The sequence below is a fragment of the Miniopterus natalensis genome, chromosome 13 (genome assembly GCF_054644295.1).
Source record: "Miniopterus natalensis isolate mMinNat1 chromosome 13, mMinNat1.hap1, whole genome shotgun sequence".
NCBI lineage: Eukaryota > Metazoa > Chordata > Mammalia > Chiroptera > Miniopteridae > Miniopterus > Miniopterus natalensis.
The window spans coordinates 2,568,365-2,595,210 of NC_142093.1; the positions used below are offsets into that span (position 1 = coordinate 2,568,365).

A 26,846-nucleotide genomic window follows, 5' to 3' on the forward strand; every position below is an offset into this window, starting at 1 on the left:
GCAATGACGCGATGACCTGGGGATGGGCCTGGTGCAGGGCCCCACGTCCTATGTGCCCAGGAGTATTCGCTCCCCTCCCCTCGCTCCAGGACTCTGCAGACCAGAGGGCCCTGGGTGGCTGGTGGCCACAGCCCTGGAATTCCCGCGGCCTAGTCGCATAAGAGTAATGCAGCCCCGAGGGGCAGCCCCGGCTGGGGCCAGCCCTGTCCCTCTGACCCACTCCAGGACTTTCTCCGGCAACTCTCCTCTCAGTGGCCGGGGTTTCGCTGTCGTCAGCGTGCACACATGCCGCAGTCGTTCATTTGTAGCCCCCTCGGGGCGCTTCACTGTGGCCCAGTTCCTGCTCCTCCCAGCAAAACCGTGGCAGGCCGTCTCCACTCGCTGCCGCCTCTTCCTCTGTCGTCGGTCCTGATCGGGCCTGATCGACTCTAGGGAAGTGCTCACCCTTCCCAGGTCACCAAAACCGTCTGGGCAACACCCCGCGTCTTGCTAAGGCCTGTGCCCGCTCACCCGGCTCTTGCTAGCACTCGCCTGTCTTCTTCCTCAAAACCTTGGGCACTGGCCCCCCGCCTGTCACTGCACTGCTCCCCCCCCCCCCCAAGTCTTCCCCACGCGGCTCCGCTCCTCCTGACTCTGGGCGCTCTCCTCTCACCTACTGTCCACGCTCACTCCTCAGGTGTCCTCATTTGGTCCCAGAGTGTTCAAGCCCACGTTTACACGACGACCCACAACCCACCCGGGCAGCCAGCCGTCTCCTCTGAAGCCCAGACTCCTTTGTCCGACCTCCTGGTCAGCATCTCCTCTGGTATTTCTAAGAGACACGTCCCGATCTGGGTCTGTACCCCAAAGCTGCTCATAACCGGCTCAGCGAGGGCTCCGCCGCCCACCTCACGGTGTCACCCTCGGCTCCTTCCTTTTTCTCACAACTACGCCCAGTCTGTTGTTGGCTCCACCTTCAAAGTACACCTGTCTCTCGAAATAGAGAGTTTCTCTTGGTAACAACAATCTTGCTTTTTGGTAACGGATTGTCCCTTAGCTTGATCTAAGAACAATTACGTGCAAGCATTTTCCGATTCTCGCAGTATTATCTGAGATTCCTGCGTGGTCGGCGTCTCACTGGCGAGATCGCAGACACCTTTTGCGAGGAGCTGTATTTAAGGAGGTCGAGCCCACTCCTCCCCGAGGAGGTCACCGCATGACAGCCACACCTGGGCGGTCTCTTCCAGGCTCCCGACTCCGCCGCTTACATCAGCTTTCTGTGACCTCTCGTTGGTTCAGTTTTCTTGTCTGTAAAATGGGGCTGATGATGATTGACTTAACGAGTTAGGCTCAGAAAATGCCGGGCATGCATTAGTTCTCACGTTCCTAAGGAAGCCCATGTTGTCAGAGTCCTTTGTGGGAGTTTTTAACAAGCATATGCCCCCAAATGGAAGTGAAAGTCAGTAAGAATGGTGATAAGAGGGAGCTGTACCCCGACATCCTCAGGCCCTTCCGCCAGCCTCCCTCCTGTCCACACTTGCTCTTCCAAGAGGCCCTATGCCTGGCTAGTGCCTGTGTGTCCCCCCCACTTGGCTGCTCCTCTAGGCTCTCCCCAGCTTTCTCTGAGCCAAAATCTCATGACAGCCACAGCTGTCACCTCCACAGGCAGGCATGGGTTCAGTGACAGTGCAGGCGGCCACAGCTGGCTGACTTGCCACGGTTGACCCACCAGGCGTCCCTTCTCCCTCTCCTGGTGGGAGCCAGTGATGGTGGCCAGGAGGTGGGACTTACAAGGGATACGTGGTCCGGGCTGCACTGGTGTGCTGGCCAAATATCAGACCGTGGGGTCCAGGAGACCGCAGCAGTGGGGGCCTTGCCCAGCGCTTTGGCCCTGAGGCTATCATTCTACCTCTCACCCACGAGCCTCTGCCACACTGCTGCTTTCTGTTCCTCAAACACTCCGAGCTCGTCCTGCCTCGGGGCCTTTCACGCTCCTGGGACGGTTCCCCGTGGTCTTGCTCGGCTCCGTAGAACTCTCTTCCCTGATGACCCTATAAAAACTCTCCCCAGTGCATCCTATATGCCTGCCCAACATTAAAGCGCCTTGAAGTTATAGTTATCACTCCCTGAAGTTATAGTTCACATTTCTCTGTTTTCCATTACTGTGCATGATCAGTTTGGCTGACATAACAGACTACAAATACTGTTGCAACAACTCTGGAAGGTGTAGAAGATGCGAAAGTTGAGAAGAAAGAAGTATTGGGACAAATGAAGCAGGTTTGGGCCTCGAAGGTCTAAGGCACGGTTGGATGACACACAGATATTTCTGGCAAGTCCCCGCCCGGGGTGGTCCCTGGTTCTGTCTCAGTGACGGGATGTGGTGAGAACCACTGCTGAGGCGCCACTGGTGGGAAGATGCCCCAAGGAGCAGCTATTCTGGACACTGAATCATTTCTTTCATAAAAACAGCATTTCGTGTAAAATCGTGTCCGTGGAACTGTTGAAGGATTGGCTGCTTTGACTAAGATAGTGAAAGAGCGCTGAGATCAGACTGCTGACAACGCCTCAGGTGAGGTTCACGGCTGGAAGCCGCGGAAATGGAGGCAGACACGCATGTGCCGCAGAACCTGTGGACACGTGGACACGGTTAATCTACACACGCAGGCCTTCCCGATGTCCTGGGACTGTCACCACCACCTGCAGTGAGCCAAGCATCTGCCAAAGTCCTTTGTTCCACGTAGAAGGCTGTTGGCTCTCTCATAGAGAAATACTTAAAAGCTCTGTCAGACTTAGCGATGAGTGATATTCTTTTTTTAAAAAAAAAAAAAATTATTGTTGAGAGTATTACAGATGTCCCCCATTTCCTCCCTTACCCTCTTCCAGCCATCTCCCACCCCTCTCCAGGCCCCCGCCTGTCCATCGTCTGTGTCCATGGGCTGTTCTTTCTTCTTTTCAAACAAAAAGTCACGTATTCCTGCGATGACAGGTGGCTATCAGTCTGCTACCTGGCAGATATTTTCCAAGTTGTGAATACACTTAATTTGTCCCTTCGGGGCAAAGGGGATGTTTGAGCAAAGTAAGTAGCTGGATGACTGGGTGTGGACTGGCCTTATCTTTATATTTGTGATCACGGATGTCCAGGGGCCCCTGATGCTGCCTGATAATCTACCAGATTTCTGACTTAACTCTCCCATTTACAAGAGACATCACACCCTTGCTCTCTCCTTGGATCTTGTACAACCACACCCCCCACTTCCATGTCCAGCTGATGACCCTCTTCGCACTAGAGAAGCCTTCCATGCGTTCCCACCAGTGCCTCGTCTGGCTCACTGCCTCCCTTCTGTCCCCAAGGATTCCACCCCCTGTCCCCAGCTAAGTGACTGCCCCCTGAAATCATTCTTTCTTCTGCACCATCATTTTCTTCTCTCTGAGAGTTCATTTCCGTCCACTTATAAACACCTTCAGCAAGCAAAGAAACAAAAACAGACACATACATGAAGGTCTCCCGTTACTTCAGATCGCCTACCAGCCTGCCCCCAGCTCGATCCCTCACCAGAGGGGTCCACACCCCTCCACCCACCATTCTCTATCGAACCCCCTCTATGTGGCTATCACTCCCAACACCGAAGCCACTCTTCTCAAGGTCACTGATGAACCCATTTCCAAACCTGGTCAGTCCCCAGTCTCCACATTGCTGCCATTCTCAGGAGCGTGTGGCACAGTTGATGGGCACCTCCTTTGGACACACAGTCTCTTGGCTTCCAGGAGACCACACACTACAGGCTTTCCTTCCTAGCCTCCTTCTCTGGACCCTTCCTTGTAGTTCCTGCTTCTGTTTGTTGGCCCAGGTCTCAGTCCTCTGACCTTTTCCTCTCTCCACACTCGCACCCGTGATCTTATCCGGACTCTTGACTTCCTCAGTCATACCTTTGGCTCTTTCCTTTCCCCTGAACGTCAAACTCATCTATTCAACAGCATGCTCAACCTCTGCACTTAGATATCAAATAGGCATCACTAAGTTAAACACACCCCAAAACGGACCCTTGACTTTTTCCTCCGACCTCTATCATGAGCCCACACCCGAGTCTTTCCCGTCCCAGTACGTGGCACCTGCATTCCGACATAGGTTCAGACCCCCGACTTTGCAGCCATCCTTAACGCTTCCCTTTCTCTCACACCCCACACCCAGCCCATCTGGAGAGACTTCTTGCTTATACCTTTGAAGGCGACCACTTCTCATCAGCATCACCACCCTCACCCACAGCAGCCCACTCCTGGGTTAGGAGCAGTGCTTCTTTGTGCGCTTTTTGGGAAATCTATCCTATCCCAAGTCATGAAGATATTTACCTTTTTTTTTCCCTAGAAGCTTTTCCATTTTACCTATCACATGTAGGCCTATGATCCATTTCAAATTAACTTTTCTGTATGGCGTGGGGTAGGGATCGATTTTTTTTTTTTTTTACTCGTCCAACTACATGTGACCCAGAACCATTTATTGCAAATAAATCCTTTCCCCCATTGAATTCCTGTTGAACCTTTGCTGTGAACCCAGTTGCCTGATATGCATTTATGGGCCGGTTTCTGGGCTTTCTACTGAGGTCCCCTGACCTTTTGGTTCACCTCTGCACCACACTCTCTGGGTTCCTGTTTGATTTGTCCTTGCTGTTTAGCGTTAAACCAACTCCGCGCTCCTGGGATGACCCCGACCCGCTCCCTGCTGCGCCCTCAGGACCTAGAACAGCGCCGCCCGGACGAACGAGCGGGAGCGCGCGCGCTCTGGGGCCAAGCGACGGAAGCTGCCCTACGCCCCGGCTCGCGGGGGGTTCGGCCGGCAGGGGCTCGCCCGCAACCGCAGGCAATCGCTGCCTTTCGGGGAGGACGAGACGGGGGCGCCGGGAGCGGAGGGGCCGCGACGGGCGCCCGGATCGCAGCGCAGCCCGCCCTGGGCGCTGCCGAGCCCGCTCCTCGCGCGCAGCGGACAGCTCCCTGCAGCCCGAGCCGGGGAGCGGTGCCCGGGCGGACGCTGCCGGCCAGGGCGCCCTCGCCCAGCCCAGTACTAGCGCCGCCCCGCTTGTTCCGGGTGCGTTTAGTTACCCTGACTCGGAAAGGGGTGCTTCTGGCGGCGGGAGGCAGGATTAGCCCAGCTCCGCCGGGAGCGAGTGGAGAGGCTTCGCCGCTGCCGCAGACGGCCGGAACCCAAAGTTAGGGTCTCGGTTTCCGGCCGGCGAGCTGCTTCCGCCGCTCCCGGAAGCTGCGCTCGCTGCCCGGGTAACGGGCCGGGGCGGCAGCGCGGTGATGGACCTCGAGGAGGCGGTGAGCGGGCGGCGGGCCGGCGCGTCCGCACCGCGGGGCGGGAGGAGCGAAGCCGGGGAGAAGGGGCTGCAGGCCGCCGCTGGCTGCGGGGCGGGGCGGGAGGCTGCGGGCGGCCGAGGGAGCGTGTTCGCGGGAAGGAGGCCGGAGCCTCCGGCGGGATGAGGCGGAGGGTGGAGAGCGTGGGGCGACAGCCCGCAGGGCGTGCTCCCGGCGGGGGATGACGCTGCGGGCTCGTGGGGTGCCCGCCCTCAGGGTCCCTGCGGCGCCGCGGGGGGCGGGCGGGCCGGGACCCGACTGCCCCCGGGGACCCCGCGGGAGTCCTCGCCCCGGTCCGGCGCAGGGGCTCCAGGCTCGGGCTCGGGGACACTCCCAGGGAGTGGCAGTCAGCCCGCCGGGACCCGCCCGGCGCCCCGTCCCACCCGTATTCAAGTTTTCTGTGAAGCGCCGCGTCCCACGCGGAGGGCGGAGGGCGGAGGACGGGGGCCCGCGGCCGGGGGGGGGGGGGGTCTGCGCGTGGACGGAAGCCGGGTGGGAGCAGAAGGCCTCTCTCCGCGGAGGGCCCGCGGCGTCCGTCGGGGGCGGGGCCGGGCCGGTGACGCGCGCGCCCTGCCTGGGCCTGAGCCCCGCGCGGCGAGCGGGGGTCGCGCCCCCTTGACGCCCCCGCCCCCTCGGCGCCCCGTGGGGTCCTGGCCTCTGGGCGCGTGCGGGGCGCGTGCACGGCCGGAACTCCCTAGAATGGGGAAACCGGGACCCGAGACCCCCCGGGTGGAAGCCTGGCTCCCCCGCGCGCAGCCCGCCCGGCGCGGTCCGGAGGGGGTTCCGGGCGGCGCGCTCTGCCCATTTTTTTGAGCCTTCCCTCTGCCTAAATCCTGTCATTTCTTTTCATCGCAGCATTTACGCGACTTTTTCCCGTTTTACTCCTACCACCTTTTCTCCGTTTCTTTCCCCCCTCACCCACTGCATATTTTAGGAACTTTTCTCTAGCCGTTTAACTCCGTTTCAAACTGGTCAAGGAAGGGAACCGCTGCGCTCGTCGCTGGCCGAGAGCCTCTCGCGCATCCTTCCCGGTTTCTGTGACTTTGTCATCTCCCGGGTAGAGCCGCAGGGCTTAGGTACCACTCACCGAACGCGGTTTCCTCTCCTCCTGCAGAAAGAGTTCAGAGAGCGCTGTGCTCAGTGTGCTGCTGTCTCGTGGGGTCTTACTGATGAAGGCAAATATTACTGTACTTCTTGCCACAATGTTACGGAAGTAAGTAACAGGTCTCGCCTATGGATGTGCTTATATTTTAAAAGTTGCAGTTTCAGCCTGATAGGGGACAAAGAATTGATCTATTTTTATCGATTTTGCAGTGCCCCAATGCCAAGAATGAAAGCAGTCTTCAGGGGCTCACACAAGGGCGAAGGAATTTGTAAATTAGATTTACCATGAGTTTTTGTAATGATGTTGGGCCATATATATAAATGATTTCTTGATTCAGACTAAAGGGAAATAATTAAAATTGTACTTACAATAGGATGCATTTCTTTTTAATACTTATATAAGAGTTTTTAATGTGTTGTGGTAGCTTAGAGGTTTGGAAAATGGATGTAACGGGAAATATACATGCAATCAAAGACATTTGTAAAGTAAAAAAAGACAATGCTTGTGTGTGTGTATGTGAGAGAGAGAGAGAGAGACGGAGAGAGAGGGAGAGCTGGAATATTTTAGGTACCAGGCCCTGACAGCACTTGAAATTGAAGACTTTGGGATGAACTATACTCACCATTTAGTCATTCCAAAATCCTATAAATTTGATAAAAAATAAAACGTAGTACTTTTATAATTTCATAAGTAAAGCTGTTTTAGAGTATTATTCAGATACAGAACAGTAAGATCTGTAGCTTAGGCGTTGCTGATTGCAATAAATACAGAAATTATTTTAATTCCAAAGTAGGTTTTGGGTGCAGAAAAAATGAATATATTTGACTTTAGGTTTGATTTGAAAAATTAAAAAGTGATTTGAAATAAAAGTATATTCATTTGGCAGGCATTTATTCAGTATTTACTATATTCCAGGCACTGTTTTAGGTACTGAGTAATTTTGAATGAGAGAGCAACAAGAAGGCTAGAATGTTCCAATTTATGTAATTTTCCCAAAATGTTATCTTTATTGGTTCTGGCACTCATAATTTGGTTCGTTGTTTTTCCAGAAGATGCTTGGAAATATATTTAGAGAGATGTAAAGCTATCTTTCTAATGGTATGTTTCTGTTTCTTGCAGAGATCCAAGGAAGTTTTAAACACTGAGGCTATTCCTAATACTAAAATACAAGCCATCAACCGGGGACTTAAAAGAAAAAAAAAACTTGGTAAGCTCTTTCTTCACGTGTGCTAAGCATTCTTCAGTCATGATTTTCACTTTTGTGATTTGGGGATGCGGAATGGAATATTAAATAGATCTAAAGAAGCTGCCAGAATTTTAAGCAGGCAATCAGTCCACAGTGGGATTGCAGTAGGTTTGATTGATGGAAAGATTGGAAGCAGGTGTCTTAAAGCATGTCCTTCTTTACCCTACTTATTGTCGAGTTGCTTTTCCGATGGAGCAACTATTATGCAAAAAGAAATAATAACAAAAGGAGCATATCTCCTCTTACCTGTTGTCATATATTCTCCTATTCTTTATTTGTCATCTGTCATGAATATGATTTTCTGTGCTTCAGAGGGAAATGCTTTTTTTCTGAAATGGTTCAGCTGGAATTGTCAGGTTAGGCACGTTAAACCTGACGTTCAACTTTTAGAAATCCATTTCTCACACTGAATTTTGAACACACCCTTTTAAAATAGGGAAGATTATTTTCCCTTAAAATAGCCTCAGCATGGGTGTGCTTTGAAAGGTAGGCTGTTTCATTAATCCAGTGAGTGTGTATAATTAGCCACTATTGAGAAGAATCTGAGGTGAAGTCTCTCTGACGCTTTTGAGTTCTGTGACTAATGACTTAGGACCAGATGCTTGAGTCTGAAACCAGACTTATTACAGCTCTTTCTGCATGAGGAGCTCCAAGGGCACACATGATATAAAATCTGATCAGTTATAAAAATAATGTTTAGCTTTAACATTTGTTACAAGTTTTCCATGTGTGCCTGGCCAGGCGTGTCGACCTAGGATCCAGGCCATCGGGGTTCGATTCCCGGTCAGGGCACATGCCTGGGTTGCGGGCTCGATCAGTGGCTTTCTCATCATTGATGTTTCTGTCGCTCTCTTTCTCCCCCTCTCCTTTCCTCTCTCCAAAATCAATAAAGATATATTTAAAAAAAAAACAAAAACCAAAAAAACAAATTTGCCATGTGGAAACAAGAGAATGTAAGAATGGAAATCCTATACAGGGATACAAAAAAATTCCAGTTGCAATGTGTAAAACCCAGCTGTAACTGAGATGCAGCTACAGTGAGTAAATTAGGTAAAACTCAGCTGTAACTGAGGAGCAGCTACAGTGAGTCAATTAGGTGAAACTCAGCTGTAACTGTGGAGCAGCACAGTGAGTCAATTAGGTAAAACTCCACTGTAACCGTGGCGCAGCACACAGTGGGTGAATTAGGAATGCACATATCTGAAACCTGTTATTTGTCCTTCAGAGAAAGGCTGGGATTGGTACGTGTGTGAAGGTTTCCAGCACATCCTTTATCAACAAGCAGAAGCCTTGAAGACCCTGGGCGTCGGCCCAGAATTAAAGGTGAGACCATGTGTGTCTAGATGTCAACTTTACAGTTTGTCATTTGAAGAGCAGTGAAATTTGGAGTGAAACTAAGGCGAAAAGTGGAGTTACCAGTGAAGCAGTGGGGCTGCCAGAAGAACCCTTTTTCTGATATTTTGCTTTAATCTTTTCATTAGACCAGCAGTTCCCAAAATGCATCCTACAGGATGTAAATAAGCAGTGTAGCTAAAAGAAAATAAGAAAGGTTTGTTGTCAGATATGTAGGAAACATTGGCTTAAACAAAGTAAAACAAGTAACTTTGCAGACTCGCTGGAGCCTTTATGTGTTCATGTGCTTGTTTCGTTTCTGAGGGGACGGAGTGCAGTACTGTGCATTCTTCACAATCTGAGAGCAGAGTCCTTGGGGGTGTGCAGCACCTATCAGGACTCGCGGTCCAGAGTGCTCTCTGGGGAGGGATACATGAAACCAGCGGGGCTCAAACTTGAATTTGTGTCAGGATCCCCTGTAGGGCTTGTTAACACACAGATCGCTGGGCCCCATTCCAGAGCTTCTGGTTCAGCAGGTCTGGAGTAGGGCCCAAGAATTTGCATTTCTAGCAAGTTCCCAGGAGTCCCTGATATGGCTGGTCCAGGAACCATATGTTGACTCTTGCCTCTCAGGAGTATCCCTATTACTTGAATTTCCTATTTCCTCCTCTAGTTGAAGCCATTTCAACAATTCTTTAAAAGCCAGTTATTTAGCAACAGTAGTTACCATGCACTTGCTTCACGTCCATCATTGGAAACCAAGTGTGAGGAGCCAGCCTAGTTGGAGAAAGGGTTTTGTGCATGGTGGGATGAGTAAACAAATCATACAACAGTATGTTCATAAGTGACATTAAGGGCAAAAAGAGAAGGGAGGGAGATCAGTCTGGACTGAAGTCACCAAGGAGAGGTCTGTAGAGGAGCCTTTGCTGTTGCAGCAGCTGAACCAGGTGACCTCTAGACCATGCATGGCTGAGAAGACGCTGGCCTGCCCTGATAGGGACACTATAGGAATTAGAAACTCAAAAACATGAAACACCAGAAGCGTGTATGTGACAGTGGTGCATTTGGTGAGACTGCTGGTTAAGGGAAGTAGGTAAGAACACAGAATTGGAGGGCAACACGTACAGAGATTCTGTGTTTAGATGTGCCAGTGTATTTGTCACCATAACCGGGACTCTCACTCATTTCCTTCCACCGCAGAATCGGGTTTTACATAACCTCTGGAAGCGCTACCTTCAGAAGAGCAAGCAGGCATATTGTGAAAATCCGGCTTACACCAGTAGGAGGAAAGCTGCGGTAAATCACAATCCGAGAAGTGGGGAAGAAAGATACACCAGTGAGGTGTTGAGATGGAGACAGGCTCAGCCTCATCTGGGTTCGTGATGTTCATCGGAGGATTGTCAATGAGGTTGTTGCTCTTATGTCCGGAAGGGCAAGGCCACAGCTCTAGACTCCGTAATTGATTTTGACTTCTTGTTTAACTAGTTGAGACAAAGAAATACTTGGTTAAGTTCTAAATAGAAGCTTAAGGAGTATCTATAATTGTACTATTAAAATTTTCTTTGAATGTTTTTCCTTTTGCCTGGAATACCTGCTTCCTTTACCTGGCATTTCAAGATTCAGCTCAGTTGTCATTTCTTCTCAGAAGCCTGTATGTGAAGAAAAATAAGTCTGGGTGCCTCACAATCCCCCTCCCCATCCCCCAGAGCAGCTATATTTATAGTAGTTGCTTTGACTGCTTTATAACTGTGCCGTGATATCTTTTATTTGGGGTCAGGAGGATGCCAGTGCTGAGAAAGGCAAGTTGGATGAACTTTGATACTTACTCTCAAGGACTGAAGATTTTTTATTGAATTTTAGAGGGAGGAAGGAAGAGGAGGGGGGAGAGAGAGAAATATCAGTGCAAGTGAAACATCGATGGGCCACCTCCTGCATACCCCACACTGGGGACTGAGCCCAAAACCCAGGCATGTACCCTGACCGGGAATCAAACTGGCAACACTTTGGTGCACGGGACAGTGCCCAACTAACTGAGCCACACTGGCCAGGGCCAGCTGCTCTTTCTTAGGGACATTTTAACCACCATTCCAACAATACATGTGTGAAAAGTTAAACGGTGTGAGATAGTATACCCTTTTCAGTTAAGTGTTTTAAACAGTAAGTGCCGCAGGAGTCCGAGGAAATGAGAAATGACTGAAGAAGGCCATTGGAAGGGTGGTGTGATAGCATCACTAATGAGCTGGAGAGGAGAAGGGAGTATAGTCCAGGCAGGAGGAATGGAGTTAGCAAGACACGGAGCAACGGTTCCCAGGTAGACTTGGTAAAGGGAGGCGGCCGTGTGTGTGAAGTCATTGTCGACACTGTGTTGTGGATATGAGATCTAAGAGAGATGGTAGTTCCAGGGAGAAGGAAGCCCGGTGGTGTCCTGGCTCACCCTTGTCCACAGCTCTTCTCCAAGAAATGCCCGGGAAGCTGCCTGGGAGCTGTGGCCCAGGGAAGGTCTTTGGGTCTCGGGCTCAGTGAGCAATGGCAATTGTCCAGAGTGGTTTCTTTATGGTGCTTGTGATGGTCAGGAATTAAGTTCATGGAAATTAATTGCAGTTTTAAATTTCTATGCAACTTTCTTTATATTATTTTGCAAATAGGTCCTGGGAGATAATCCAAGTCACTCAGAGTGGGAGAGTGAGCCTGAGCTGCTGAGTGACTTCAGTGTCCCTTCCTGCGTTGAAAGTGGAGCAGAGTCTCAGCCCAATGTCCCCGCTCGGAAGCCTTCGCCCACCAGCAGAGCATCACAGTCAGGTAAAAAGGAGACTAAACTACCTAGAGTCTGAAAGCTGGTGACGCATCTTGGAAACAACATGGTCTAATCTCTTCACGTTCCAAGGAAGGGAGTTGGCCTAGCGAAATCACACAGCGAAGAAAACGGCAAGTTAAATGAAGTCTTAGTGTGATTTTTAAGGAGGTCCGTTGTCTCCACATGAGTATTTTTGTGTGATGTTTGAAGGGAGCTAAATAGTGAGTGGATCCAGAAAGAAGGAGGTCAACTCAGTAAAGATCATTATATGTGTGGGCTCAGAATTTCCAGAGAAAAGTGACTGCAGAGAAATGATAGAGCTTAGCCACATGGTGAGGTCAACAGGAGTCAAAGATGCCCAGTTTCTAAGCAAGTGGCATAAAACCTCATTATATGTGGTGTTAATTTTAAATTAACTCCATAATTTAAAATAGATAAGGATTCTATTTTAAGGTTACAGGTATAGACCTTCCTAAAGCATTTATTCATGACTTTTGTTGTTTCCAAACTACATTAAAAAAAACCATGGTGGGAAACATTTCAGAGAACAGCCCAGGCTTTTATTACAGATCCCTGGGATCTTGGTGTGTCAGCAGGGTTCTTCGGGAGGTGGCTTCTAAGCCCTCTGGTGTCACATATTGTTGAAATCTGGGTTAAGTGTGGTTACGTAAAATTTTCAACAAAACATTTCTTGTATGGACTCCTCCTTTGCCAGCCCCTTGCCCTTCATAGATTAAAAATGTCTTTTATCAGCATATCTGCATTTCTTGCTAGACTGCACTGTAACATATCAGATAAGTTACTGCCCTGTCCAAGAAGTAAAGACATTACAACCATAGAATGACTGGGCAGCTGTGGCTCTCTGAGTTTCCTCCCCATGCTTCCGGCAGCCTAAGCTCAGACATTCCCAGGGGACTGTCACTCTGAAGCCTCCCAGCCCTTTAAAGCATCACAGTCCTTTACCTATGCTACCTTTCTGTGGGTTTATTTTGTAGTTAATGATGATCCTTAGAGCTTTATTTTAGTTTTTACACTAAAAGTAACTATTGCCCTGGCCGATGTGGCTCAGTGGTTAGAGTGTTGGCCTGTGGACTGAAGGCTCCCGGGTTCGATTCCCAGTCAAGGGCACGTACCTTGGTTGCAGGCTCCATCCCCGGCCCCAGTTGTGCACATGCTGGAGGCAAGCAATAGATGTGTCCTTCTCACGTCAATGTCTGTCTCTCTCTCTCTCGCTCCCCCTCCCCTCCTGTCCGTCCCCTCCCCCTCCCTCCCGTCCACTCTCTCTGAAAAGCAGTAGAAAAAATATCCTCGGGTGGGGATTAAAAAAAAAGTCACTATTAACATAACGCCTGTTACAAAACTATAAAATACAGACAATCACAAAGAAAATGAAGTTAGCAGTTGTGTGCCACCAGGAAGTAACCACTGTTGCTGTCGAAGGTCGGTCCTGAGTTTCGTCCTGTGCGTAGAGGGAGGGGGAGGTTCTCTTACTCTGTTTTTGCAAAACACTGAACTATGTCCTCATTCTGTACATTTTAATCAAAATTCTGCATGCATATAATTCAAATATATTTATAAAGCTTGTTATAAGAAATTTGTAAAAGTAAAAATAAATTGTAGTCAGTTTCCCCTAAATGGCCTGCTCCCAGAGGCGCTCTCCCGCTGCCCCCCACTCCCTTTTGTGCCTCGTTTTCATTCTCTGTCCCCCCAGTATAATTACAATTTTTACTAGATCAATGTTTATTGCTTAAGTTATTGTAAGTGTTTAAGTGCTACTCAGAACTGAGCCGCATAACTTCCGTGGTTACACATTCCGTGTGTCCTCTGGCGTTTCTGGTGGTGGTGTTGTCGTCTGTGTTTAGTTTTCTGTTTATTAGTGTTCTGTGGTTTATCACTAATGTGTCTTCACACTTCCAGTTCTGAAAAAGCCTCCCCATTCTGTAGGGGTTCCGTCAGTTTCATCTTCTGGAGGACTCTGCAGCCTCTGACGGGCCCCGGTCCAGGCTGGTGTTCTCTGGCCTGTGGCCCGCCGTCTTTCTGATCTCTACTGTTCTGTCACCTCTCCTTCGTTAAATTCCTTATTTCCCGGGTCCCATTTCATCTTCTTTTCTGGTTTATTCCCTCATTTTTGTGGAGCATCTTATTTTGCTGAGGATGCTAATGATATTTTCCCCGATTTGATTATTTCAGCCTCTGCTTTTTATACAGTCATGGGCCCCATAACGACGTTTGGGTAACTGGGCGACCACATATACACCGCAGTCCCATAGGTTGTAATGGATTATAAGAAAAGGGTTTGCAGGGTGGGAAAGAGGGGCTGGCCCCCACTGATACTGAGTTCACTTCTAGCTCTGGGTGGTTCAGATGGAGGGGCCGGCTCCACATGCTGTCAACTTGCCCTGCACCTGCAGAGGCTGAGACCAGGAGGTGGGGGGAAGGGAAGACCCGCTGGGGAGGAGGGAGCCCAGCCCACTCCCCCTGCATGCACAACTGCACACAGACTCCCTTCTCTTCCTTGCTTTTCTCTCTCTCTCCCCCTCCTCCCTGTCTCATTTCTATCTCTCCCTCTCAGGCTCTGTGTCTCTCCCTTTCATTTCTTGTCTCAAGCTTTAATCTCTCTGGGTCTCTTTTGATCTCTGCTCTGCCTTTCTCTTCCCTCCCTTCTCCCTCTTCCTGCTGAGATCTCCTCCCCTCCATGGGTGCCGCCCTCCCCCTGCCCCAGCACGTCTAGGTGTGCAGTGGACGGAATACCGTCCAGGTTTGTGTAAGTGCCCTCCGTGGTGTTCTCAGATGCATCCTTGTAAAGCTATGTGTGACTGTTAGAGGCCTTCTTCAGTGTTCATGAGCCCGAGGTGACTGGTCCTGTTTAGGAGTGGAGACTAAAAAGGTGATTTGAAACTTTGTACCCATGGCGAGTGTAGTCAGCTCTGCTCTGGTGAGAGGGTGATCTAGCTGGGTTATTTTCTTAGTGAATCTCCCAAATTATCATCTTGAAATCTTTTCCCTGGAGCTGATCAGATTTTGCACAGAAATCTCTTGGAGTCCTCTGGTTGGAGGGTGTAATGCTGGCTGTTCTGGGAAGTGGGCGGGAAGAAGAGGGCCCCAGGGAGTGGGGGTTGTCTCAAGGCTTCATGTGTAAAACTTTCACTCCTCCTGTTTTCTGTAAGATATCCCTGCTCTCAACTGTGTGTGTGACTCAGGGTCCCTAGTCCAGAGACCCTCCCTTTTACTCTCCCTAGAGGAGAAACGTCCACTTTTCTGCCAGGATTGGGGCGGACAGTCAATTGGCTGCATGGCGCTGGGGTGGGAATCTGAATGTCTACTGCTTCTCAGTCAGGTTTCCCAGCAATCCTCCTGGGGTTAGTCCAACCCTCACCCCGTGTCCAGGGCGCCTGGTTTAACCAATTCCTGAGCCTGCTTTAGAGGTCCCCAGGGCAGAGGTAGAGTGGTGGTTGGCTCTCCCTGCTCCTGGCTTTGACCGCAGCTCTCAGGACTGCTGAGGTAGCGAGTACTTGTCCATGTGCTTCCCAGCTTCTAAAACATTACTGCTCTTGTCTCCTTTCCACGTTGTTTATTCTTGGGCTCATCTTTCTTTGGGGGGCGGGGTTTACCTTTTTCCCACATAAGCAGAGCTGCCACAACAGGCCTTCACCCTGGATCTTCGCACATTTGAGAATCATTTCACTAGGATGAACATCTTAGAGGTAGAACCGCAAGATCTGTTTTCACCAAGTATTGTTGGGTTCCTGCTCCGTGCTCGGGCCTGTTCTGCGCGCTGGGCACACTGGTGAGCAGGCTGCCTGCCTTCAAGGTGCTGAGATGGTGGTGGGAGGAGCGGACAGTAAGTGCACAGGAACAAGGAGAGCTCAGTTACTGACCAAGGCAGTGAGGGAAGGGCCCACAAGTTTGGGAAAGCGGTTTTGGAGGAATAACTTGGAGAGTTTTTGTCCAAGAAAGTGTGGCGTCTTGGGGTCATCCCTAGTCTTGCTTTCTATGTATCCTCACTTCTGGCTTTAAACACCAGCTGCCTCCTGACTACCGCACTTCCTGCCTCTAACCCAGCTTTCCTCTAAGCTACAGGTTTTTATACTCAGTTGCCCACTTCATACTTTTGTGTATTTAATACTTGTTTCACTCACCATGTGCACTCCTGATACCTGGTTTATCCCATCAAACCTGCTCTTTTGCCATCTCCCTGGTCTCAATAAATGGCTCCTCTGTTCTCATTGTTCAGTCAAAAACCTTAGAAGCACACTCGTCTTCACTTTTTCTCTCATATTTCACACCCAGGCCTTTAGCGAAAGCTTTGACTCTTCAAAACATGTTCAGAATCCAGCTGTTCCCACCACCTGCAATGCTGCTGCTCCAGTCCCTCGGCTCTCCTGGGATAGTGGTGTCCTGGGTCCACTCCCACCCTCCTGTAACCCCCCACTATCACTCCCCCAGACCTTGAACAGCAGCCAGAGGGGCCTTTATAAAAACACACGTGTTGCTCTCGTTTAACAGTCTCCAGAATCCTCTTACCATACCATCATAGAATAAAATCCAAAGTACAGACGCAACCTGCAGAACCTCACATAATACGCTGTCTCATTCACCCCATGTCATCTCCCACTTCCATTCACCCACGGTGTGCTCAGCCCACTGCTTTCTTGCTGTCCTTCAAGTTCACTCCTGCTGGCGCACTTGGTGGTCTCCCCGAGAGCCTCAGGACTTCTGTCTGAATCTGTTCAGGTGTGCTCAGATGTCACCTTCCCAGAGGCTCCTCTGACCCCCCCCCATGTACAAGAGCAGTCTCTTCCCTTCCCATCGCTATCTCTGTGTGCCCCTCCATTGCTGTTTCTCTATGTAGCATTTACCACCATCTGCCAGTTGTAATTTTCTTTTGTTTATTGACCATCTCCCATTACTGGAATGTAAGTTCCAACAGAGATGAGACCCTGTCCACTATCCCTCCCCCAGACCTGGACCGGGCACAGAGTGCGATGAGTAAGTGCTGAGTGAGCGAGTGAGCAGAACCAATCCCCGGGGCAGAGGATGCCGGAGGATGGGACGGGGAGGGGGTTCCGCCCTGGCCAGTGTTTGCAGAGCCTCGCAGAGGAGAGACATTCTTTGCTTTGTAATTGTGTACCCTTTTATTTATTTGAAAAATTGTTCATGTTCTCTATGAAAATATTCAGACAGGTCAAATCCCTCTTTAGTATCCAAGTTCATCCAACTCCCACAAAGAACTGACAGTCACCTTTTGGGCCAGTTTCCTCTTACACCGACATGGCTTCATTGCCAAATTGCTCTTTATAAAGATTTTATCCATTACAACCTGAATTTAAGATTTTTAAAATGCCTCTTTGGATTTTGTTACTTTTCTGCTTGTCCTAACTAGTTGCTTGCACTTTACAAAAATCTCCATCTATCCCCTAAGAAATGGCCTCCGTCTGCTCTGGATCCCTTGATGGAGTTGCATATTCTCTGCGCAAGGGGAAGGGGATTGTGAAGATGACTGTGCCGGCGACGCTTGCTTTCTGCTACCTGTCGCTGCTGTGGCAAAGAGAGACAGTCACTCTTTCCGACCTCCTGAGGTAAGCCAGGCCTCTGGGATGTTTGCTGACTGCCCGTGTGAACTAGGGCCCAGCCTTGGGATACCTGGAATGGTACAGGAGGCTTAAATTGGGGAAGGGGCTGGAAAGACTGGGTGCCTGAGTTCTCTTCTGAAGTTGACACTTCCCTGGGCTAGAAATTCACCTTGGTTTCCGTATCGTGTAGTGGAAGGAATAGTACCTGCCTTATGGGGGTGCTGGGGAGTTAATTACCAACTGTGAGTGAGGTGCTTTGAAGATGAAAAGTGACATTTAAGTAGTGGTTTTATTTCTCGGGGAGATGAACAGATGACCTTTACACTGGCAAATGGTTATTAATGTAGTTGCACAAGAGGTAAGCACAGGGTGTCTGTGTTTATACAGCAACATTGGAGACAAAACTGTTGGAAGTACCTATTCTGTAGTAGTTGGCATTTACATTTTTCAAGGTAATCGACAGGGTTCTGTGTTTAATGAGTAAATTACAGCATAGTGCATAAGAATTTCTTATTAAACAGAAAATATGCCAGATCATTAATGTATTAACTTTCCCCTTGCTTATGCATTCTAATTAATAACATTGGGTTTAATCAGTGTGTAGAGTAAGAGCACACGTCCAGAACCATGCTCCGGGCTCTGTTGCTTGTATGTGACCTGACTTTGAGAGTTTTAATTGAAATTTAATTTCTCTCTGCCTCTGTTTCCTCATTGGTAAAGCGGGGACAATAACATCTACCTCCCTGGGTGCAGCCACTTCCCATCAGTCCCATCTGACACCCTGCAGATCAGGGCCTGGCGCATGGTGAGGCTCGGCGCCAGTTGCCGTCATCCTTCTGCCTCCCTCCTCCTCCATCCTTGGCACTAGGCCTTCTGATTAAATAAAATGCCTCCAGTGAACGAGGTTAGTACCTTTGAACTAGGCCACATCATCCAAATAACAAGGCTCTTCTCAGATGTGATGAGCTCTGCGTGCTGATCATCTGTGATTCAGGGGGTTTAACTGTTGAGTTGAAGCCACATCTTGCTCCGAGTGCCCTCACTGGGTGAGCTCATCTCCTCCCAAGGCTGTAATTACCGTCTCTGGATGATGACTCCCAAGGTTCTGTCTCCAGCCCAGACTTGTTCACTGAGGGCCAGACCCATGGACATTGTATGTACAGCTGCTTACTGGATACTCCCGGATGTCTCTACGATATCTTGAGATCGGCAGGACTAAACGAGGCTCATCTTTCATCTCAACCTGCTCCTTCCCTGCCCAGTGTTTTCTGTCCTCATAAATACCATGCCCCCTTGTCCTGTCCAGAGCCAAGGAACCACCCTTGGCCCTTCCTCGTCTGCACATGCGTCCTGTTGGTCACACTGGCACAGCAACTCTTGAAACTTCCTCTCTTTGTCCCCATTCCCTCCGTCTCTGTCTCGACCTGGATTTCTTAGCAACTGCCCAGCTGAACCTGTGCCTGCAGTCTTGTGCCACTCTCTCCATTTCCTCCATAACCAGAGGGACCTTACAGACACAGCCACCTAATCATGTCAGTGACGCTGGATAAAGGGCCACCCTACCCGGGGCAGTATGTGAGAGGATAACAAAGCCCTCCTAGAAATCTAATGAGAGGGAGAAAACACCTTTACCTGAAATTCTTCTCAGTGAGAATATTGTATGTGGTTGGGAGCTTGAGGGTGAGACCCTACACTTTTGTCTCCCTCTCTTCCCTCGCCCTCCCCTCCTTCCTCCTCTCCCTCCAAGGGGAATTTACTGCACCTTCAAGGAGATTGAATCTCTAGCTGGAGGGCTTCTATTTTGCTCCGTGCACACACAAATTTGGGGACAGAGCTTAAATGCTTGAAGTAATAGGAAAAGAGAATGTCCCCTTTCCCTGCTCTTCTCAGTGAAAAAGCTCTGAGTCCAGATTAGCAAAGTGTGGTCCTCTGACCAGCTGCGTCACCTGGGAACCTGTGAGAAATACAGATCTTTGGGCCATTCTAACCTTCTGGACCAGAAACTCTGGGGATGGGATGGCAATCTCTGTAAAGAAGCCCTCCAAGAGATTCCTATAGATGCTAAATTGAGAACTACTGCCAAACTTTGAAAAAATATTTAAAGAACATTGATTTGAAGAGATTACATGATGGGCCTGGCTACAATACCTATATATCTTATACTGATCCTACATGCCTCCCTGTTTAAATCCTTTAGCAGCATCCATGGTCCTCAGGATAAATTCATAACCCTTAAATTAACCCTTAAGCCCGGCCGGTGTTGCTTAGTGGTTGAGAGTCCACCCGTGAATCAGGAGATCGTGGTTCAATTCCCAGTGACAGCACATGCCAGGGTTTTGGGCTTGATCCCCAGCAGGGGGCGTGCAGGAGGCAGACAATTGGTTCTCTCTCATCACTGATGTTTCTGTCTCTCCCTCTCCCTTCCTCTCTCTGATGTTAATTTTTTTAAAAAGCCTTTAAAGACCCTGCCTACCTAGCAGTAACAGTAATAAGAAAAAATAGCCAACATAGCCCTAGCTGGTTTGGCTCAGTGGTTAGAGTGTCCGCCCACAGACTGAAGGGTCCTAGGTTCGATTCTGGCCCGGGGCCTATACTTCGGTTGCAGGCTCTATTCCTGGCCCCAGTCATGGTGAGTGCGGGAGGCAACCAATGGATGTGTCTCTCACTTCGATGTTTCTGTCTCCCTTTCACTCTCTCTGAAAAGCAATGGAGAAAGTATCCTCTAGTGAGGATTAAAAAAAATAATCTTAAAAAAAAAAGCCAACATGTATTCATTCCACAAATGTTTACTGAATATCGATTATATGCAGGTGTTTTCCTTGAGATGCCATAGAGATCAAGTCCTGCTCTTGTGAAGTTCAAGACGAGAGGGAACAGAGCAGATATGTAAATACGTGAGCAGTGATCAGGCAGTGAGGTGCTGTGCGGAAGACTGAGGTTGGTTGACAGAGGATGACTAGGTGGCTGCTAGGCGGGTGCTGGGGATGGCCTCCCTGGGAAGGTGGGGTCTCAGCTGCACGTGCGATGAAAGTAGAGCCAGCAGGTGAATATCAGAAGCACCAGCGTTGGAGGTGGAGGGAGGTGGCTGGTGCCAAGCCCTAAAGTTCGTACGATCAGGGAGCAGAGGAGCTGGTGTTCGGAGTAAGGGAATGTGAAGGAGTCAGGGGGTGAGGGCGGGGACCTACTAAGCAGAAGCCACAGGTAGATCTTTGTAAGCCAAGTTGGGAGTTTGGACTTTTTAAGTTGAGATATAATTCATATACAATAAAATCCACCCTTTTTAAAGTTCAATTCCATGGTTTTAAGGGTATTTACAAGGTTGTGAAACCATCTCTCTCTATTTCCATGACCTATTCCTCACTCCAAAAGGACCCCATGCTCACTAGGAGTGGGATGGTAAAGTAAGCCCCTGGAAGGTGAGCAGGAGAGGCAGACCTGGTCATCAGGCGCCTGTGGGAGGCGGGTTCCAGGGAGACCACGTGGTCTTCGCTACACTTCAGGAAGGAGATGGGCTGGGACTGCGGTGGTGGTGATAGAAGTGGAACCGGGTGAGTGGGTGCAGGTGTGTTTTGCAGGTAGACCCGACCTAACTCTAATGCAGCGCTTCGCACGTCATCTGCGGTGAAGAACCAGTTTGTTAAATTTCCGGTGTCACAGACTGAAACTTTTGAAAAGTATAATAAAGTTAGAATAGAGACAGTGTTTCCAGGGGACATGGCTAGAGCAGTGGTCTGTGGGGTGGGAGTGTTTTAGTCTGTGGCATTCCTCTGTCAGTTCCTTGGATTGATCCAAAACCCACCTGGTCATACTTAACCAGGGAAACAGGTGGTTGTTCAGAACTTTGACTGGAAAAGTATATATTTTTTGAAAAGTATATATTTTTCCTAAAAGGAAATTCAAATTCAAAAAGAAAAAATACTTTGGAAAGAGGTAAAGAGCAGCAGTATTTATAAATGGTGAAAGTTGTTAAAACCCCAGGTGCCCGAGAACTGCTATGTGCACACGTCTCTTTCCCCCGGGCAGGTCTCTCATTCCTTCCTCTGCTCCCACAGCGCTGGGTGCTCCTGGGGCGCGACTCACCTGCAGGCTGCCTGTCCGACCTGCTGCGTCATGGCGGGGGCTCTGCACGTCTTGTTTATCCCTGAGCTCCTGGTGCTTCATACGGTGCCGGCTTGTACATACATATAGATATATTTCAGATAGGGGAATAAAGTATGAATATATTAATGTCATGGAATACTAGATCGTTATAAAAGTGATAAGCATGCAATATATCCTGTATAAAAAAATATATTAAATATATAAAAAAAGTAGTTCCAAAATAATATGAATACTGACTGCTGTGCACAGATACTTTACATAACTAATGGAAGCCTAGATGGGTTTCCCGGTAGGACTGCTCTAATGAACCCTATTTCATCATTAAGCTTCATAAAAAATCATTTTTACATAACATTTACGTTAATTCTCATCTTTCAGGAGACTAAAAAGGTAAATCACATTTTTAATTTGGAATTAAAGTTGAATCAGTATTGGTCTTCAACCACTAACTACCAAAAACAGACTTTGAGGCAAAATATTTATTATGCTAATTTATTCCATCTTTATCTTACTTTCCTTAACAATTTTCTTATTTAAAAAATCTTATATATATAGATTTATTTTCTTTTAACAGGTTGTAATGCCCCCGTTTCTCATTCTCTGTTCTTTCCTACTTTATTGGTCTCTTTACCATTTTTTCTACCATTTCATTTGTTTGTCTTGTTGGTAATCTTTCTCTTTTCACTAGAATATAAACTTTTTTTTTTTTTTTTTTTTAATATATCTTTATTGATTTCAGAGAGAGGAAGGGAGAGGGAGAGAATGATAGAAACATCAATGAGGAGAGAGTCATTGATCAAGCCCACAACCCGGGCATGTGCCCTGACCGGGAATCGAACCCCGATCGCCTGGATCCTAGGTCGACGCTCAACCGCTGAGCTACGCCCGGCCGGGCTAGAATGTAAACTTCTTAGGAACCTGTTTTGTTCACTGCTGTAGCCCCACAGCCTAGAATAGTGCTAGGTATATAGTACTCCATAAATTTCTATTGAATTAATGTATTAATTATAAATAAATAGGTATACGTGTTCATTTTTATATATGTGCTATTTTCTTCAAACTCAATAATTTATTCAAAAATATTTGATCAGCTACTGTGTACCAGACATTGGGATGGAGTGGTAAGCAAACGGGCAGGGTCCCTTCCCTTCATTGTTCTAACAGTCATCTGCCAGGCACTGTCACAGGTGGGGGACAGGGATAGCCATGGGAGGTGCTCTAACAAGGAAAATGGGGATCAAGGAAGGTCTCCCTAAAGAAGGGACTTAAAAGACGAGTAGGAGCCCGCCCTGCAAGGGAGATGGGAGAGAGGGAATGCTGTGCCCTCAAGCCTCGTGGGCAAGTGACAAACAGGATGTATGCTTCCGAGAAACGTTCATCTATTCAATCAGAAATTCAAGAGATCATTAGATAATTGGCTAGCTGTTTTCTCCACACATGGGTACAGAGGATAATAGGTATTTTCAGGTTTATCACCTTAAAAATATGATGACACAACTCAACTGATTCTTACCTTGTCTTTGAAATACAACATTGTCCACTCTTTCGATTACTTTGCTGAATCAGCACATATCTCTTATTGAAACTCTTTCCTTTTAAAAACATAGATTTGTTGAAGAGGGCCATATCCCGTACGTAAATGCTTTCCAGCACTTTCCGGAAGAGATGAAATTGTATGGGCGTGACAAAGGCATCTTTGCCATAGAGGTAAGTTACTTTCTCCTTACTTTGTGGTCACTCAGAAGACACAAGAGTGGTGTCGTGATTGACTTTCTTTGTCTGACTTCTTGTTTGGTGTTAGAGTTTTTTAAAATGTTACTAGTTTATGTTCTGTCCAGATGTGGAACGTTAGTCGTCATTAGTGAAGAGTGAGTTGTTATTTTTATTTTCCTCGTGGCCACTGTCATCTTGTAGGTCATCCTCAGGATACAGTTGTAGGGTGTGTGCATTGCAAAAGGCATCTTGTTGAGACTAAACTTCAAAAGTTCTGTATAAAGGCCTTTAAGTAATTTCAAATTTTCTATAAAATGTTTTTGGTTGTTATTTGTACACTATGTTACTTTGGAGAATGTAAAAGAACTTTACCATCTTGTTTCAAGAGGCAGTAATTTTAAGTCCTTGGCTTGCATGAGTCTTTCTAGACCCCTTTTCAGATGTCTCCCGTGGAAGGGCTTCCATCCTTTAGTCATGAGTCTTTATCACTGTTTTTAATACTCAAAGGCTATCTTCACTTTTTCACCATCAGAAGGTCTCCATTTACTAAACAGCATTCACATTAAGCATCGCCTTCCACTTAAGCCGTTATCTCATAGACCTCCCCATCTCCACAACCTTCACATTGTTTGCAGTTTAGTTTGAGAGAGACGTGTGGCCCTTACTACGCCCCGCATGGTAATTATGGTTCACTTTATCCTGATTTCACGTACGAGCAAGTGCCTCAGAAAGGTGGAGTGATCTGCCCCCTCATGCGGTTGGTGGTCTCAGACTTGGAACGCTCATGCTTTTGCTCTGTTTGCCTGCTGTTCTGCCCTCCTTGGCACCGAGTTCTTTAGTACACTAAACAGCTGCTGTGGAAATATAACAGTGTAACATGCTAACTGTGAATCATTGAGCCAGAAGGAAATGAATGACTGGAACCAGAGATAAATACATTTGCAACATACCATAACATTTTACACCCAAGGTTATTAAATATTAGCAGCATTTTGCATTGAATTAGAATATTGGTCACTGTGAATGATTTGTAGAGAACATTAGATTTTTAAGTCAAATGGCTCCACCCTCAGAACAGCTTGAGCCAGAGCAGTTCCTGTAGATTAGGGAATGCAGAGTGTGGGGGTGGGTTCCCAGGGCTGCTTCTTTAAGTCACTGTTTATTTATACCCAGGAGAGATAGGATGAGTTCCAAATGTGCTTGCCCTTGCCCGTCGTGGGAAGCTCGGGGAAGGAGGTAAAGCTGCAGCCATCACTTGACCTGGAAAAACAAGAGACACATTAGCAGTGGGAGTGCTTATTATGGACCAGGCCCTGTTTCAAAGACTTTGTGAGCTTATTTATTATTCATACCAACCCTGTGAAGTATACAGTAGTAGTATTACCCCTGTTTTACAGACAAGGACACTGAGACAGATATTAGGTAACTGCCTGGATTCTCACTCTGAATGTAGTCCAGCACGGCCAAGGCAGCCTTAGTTTGGAACGAGACAAAAAAGAGGGACCATACCAATCGATGAGGGGTGGGTGAAGGGCGGGGTGAGGGGTGGGGCAGGAAGCAGCAAAGGCAGGAAGTAGGAGTAGGCTGTGGAGGCAACAAGGGGCCCCAGAGTGGTTACTGAAGCCACAAGGTAGCCCTGTGGCAGAGATGGCATCCAGGACCAGAATGCATGGGGTAGAGGAGCCAGCTGGAGGGTGGTCCAGTTAGTAGTGACAGTGGGGTGGCGCAGACATGCAGCTGGCAGGAGGCACAGGCTGGCTGACTGCAGCAGCCTTCCTGAAGGGCGGACCTTTATAAAAGGCAGGGTAGTCTATTTCTCAGCCTGGGCAGGGCTGCGACGGTGGAGTTAGAGGACTGGAGACAGGACACATCCTGCTTGTTCAGTCAGTACGCCAGGCCCCCAGCTAACTTGTCAGAGATGTGGTGGAACTTGGGTGAAGTTGAGGAGGAAGACACAGGTATAAGATGCCCCCAGCACCTCTGGAGACCTTTCTTGGCTGGGAAGAGTATAACACCAGGCCTTAGTGTCGGAACCAGCCTGACTTGAGGTCGACTGGGTGCCATGTTTTCAAGTGGCCACCATGCACAACGAAGGAAGTCTGGGCACTACTGCTGCTACCCCGAAACTGTCACATAGAAGCTTTTCTTAAAGTAATTGATTTAAAATCTGTATAATTCATTAGTCATTTTACATGTAGCTGCTAAAAACTGTTTATGGCTGGTCATCTGAGCCTTGTTTAAATGGTCTGCTGGAAGGAAGACATCTGGTTCAGCAATTCTAGGTGTGTGTCTTTACATTTGTTCTCTTTTCCTAGAGGAACTGATGGAACCGAGTTACCATTTCAGCAACAACTACCAACTCAGTTTTGGTTAATAAAAAATTCTGTCTTTCCTCTGTTTCCCCATCCCTAGTATGTTCCTTATCTTCCCTCCTAGCTGACTAAGGTCTAACCCGATTCTCAGAGCTGTTCACCGTCCAGTTTCTGTGGATCATTTTTGCTTGGTGGAGGTTATTTGCACTTTTTTCTGATGCCTAAAATTATTACTTAGTTGTCTTTAACAGTTTTTAATTGTAAGCTTCTCAGGAATAGACTCCAGAATTTTTTATAGAGCTGTGGGATATTAAAGCTGGGGGGAAATTTAAACATCACTCCGTTTACTTTTCTTATTTTTCCAATAAGGAAACTGCCTACCAAGAAATGTGTCTTGGGAATAAGTATACCTCTGCTTCATTAGGGTTCTGATGAGGATTACTTGAGATAATATATTAAATAAAAGTGTAGGCACATTGTGGACATTCAGATGCTAATAGGCTGCCCTCCAGGCCCCTGGGAGGAAGAGCTTTTCTTCTGGGCGGGGACGGAGGGGGTAACCAAGCTGCTTGGAGGAGAAACCGTGTCATTTTTTGGAAAATAAAGTTTTCATTTTAAAAGTCTGTTAAAATCAAACCTTTGAATGCACCCATTTCTAAATTTTCTCAAAGTAGGTTCCAGGAAATCTATGGATATGACTTGTTTTTCATTATGGTGTCTTAAAATTTTGATTACCATAAATTCAGCTTCTTGCAAAGGATATTGCTTCCTGGGCTCAGGTTATATACTTAAAATTGGTACCTAACCAGGAATTGCATTTTGGATTAAGAAATTTGGTTTCACTTTATAATATTCACATAGACATTCAAGTTTCACTCTATAAAAATAATATTCTAAAAATATATTCTCTGTATCCTTTCAAATAGTAATGGATCCTGTTGTTGCCAAATGTTTAAATGACTGCAACGGTGACATAGAATGTGCAGAATCCAGAGACTGTTCCTGTAATACCAGGGTGGCTCACATTTCTCAGAAGCCTCCCTCAAGTTTTTAGTTAAGATTTGCACTGTCTTTCTAGGGGCAGTGTGGTAAGAAGTGCCTCTAGCTATTATGGCCACATGCATTTCTGGTGATGATTCAGGGTTTCAGCCTGAAATACTGTGTTTTCAGTATTTGATCAAATCTGAACTGTTTTCTGCCTCTCCTAAGTTTTTACAATTGGAGACAAGATTTGTAATACTGGTACTATTTCTTGTTCTAACATTTACCTTGTCTGATACTAATGTAACCACTTCAACTTTTTAAAAAATCAGTGTTTGCACAATATACCTTTTCCCAATCT

General features: G+C 47.8%; 1 protein-coding gene across 1 annotated transcript in view; it reads left to right on the forward strand.

The window, feature by feature from the left end:
• Window positions 1–5,274: 5,274 nt before the first annotated feature.
• The window catches only part of TAF1B (TATA-box binding protein associated factor, RNA polymerase I subunit B), a 43,905-nt gene continuing 22,333 nt past the window's right edge, over window positions 5,275–26,846 (forward strand). The window contains exons 1-8 of the mRNA XM_087823898.1: window positions 5,275–5,292; window positions 6,263–6,541; window positions 7,553–7,640; window positions 8,905–9,002; window positions 10,212–10,307; window positions 11,657–11,810; window positions 17,228–17,384; window positions 23,087–23,186. Coding sequence (XP_087680024.1) covers window positions 5,275–5,292; window positions 6,263–6,541; window positions 7,553–7,640; window positions 8,905–9,002; window positions 10,212–10,307; window positions 11,657–11,810; window positions 17,228–17,384; window positions 23,087–23,186 — 990 coding nt within the window. The remainder of the gene's footprint in view (window positions 5,293–6,262; window positions 6,542–7,552; window positions 7,641–8,904; window positions 9,003–10,211; window positions 10,308–11,656; window positions 11,811–17,227; window positions 17,385–23,086; window positions 23,187–26,846) is intronic.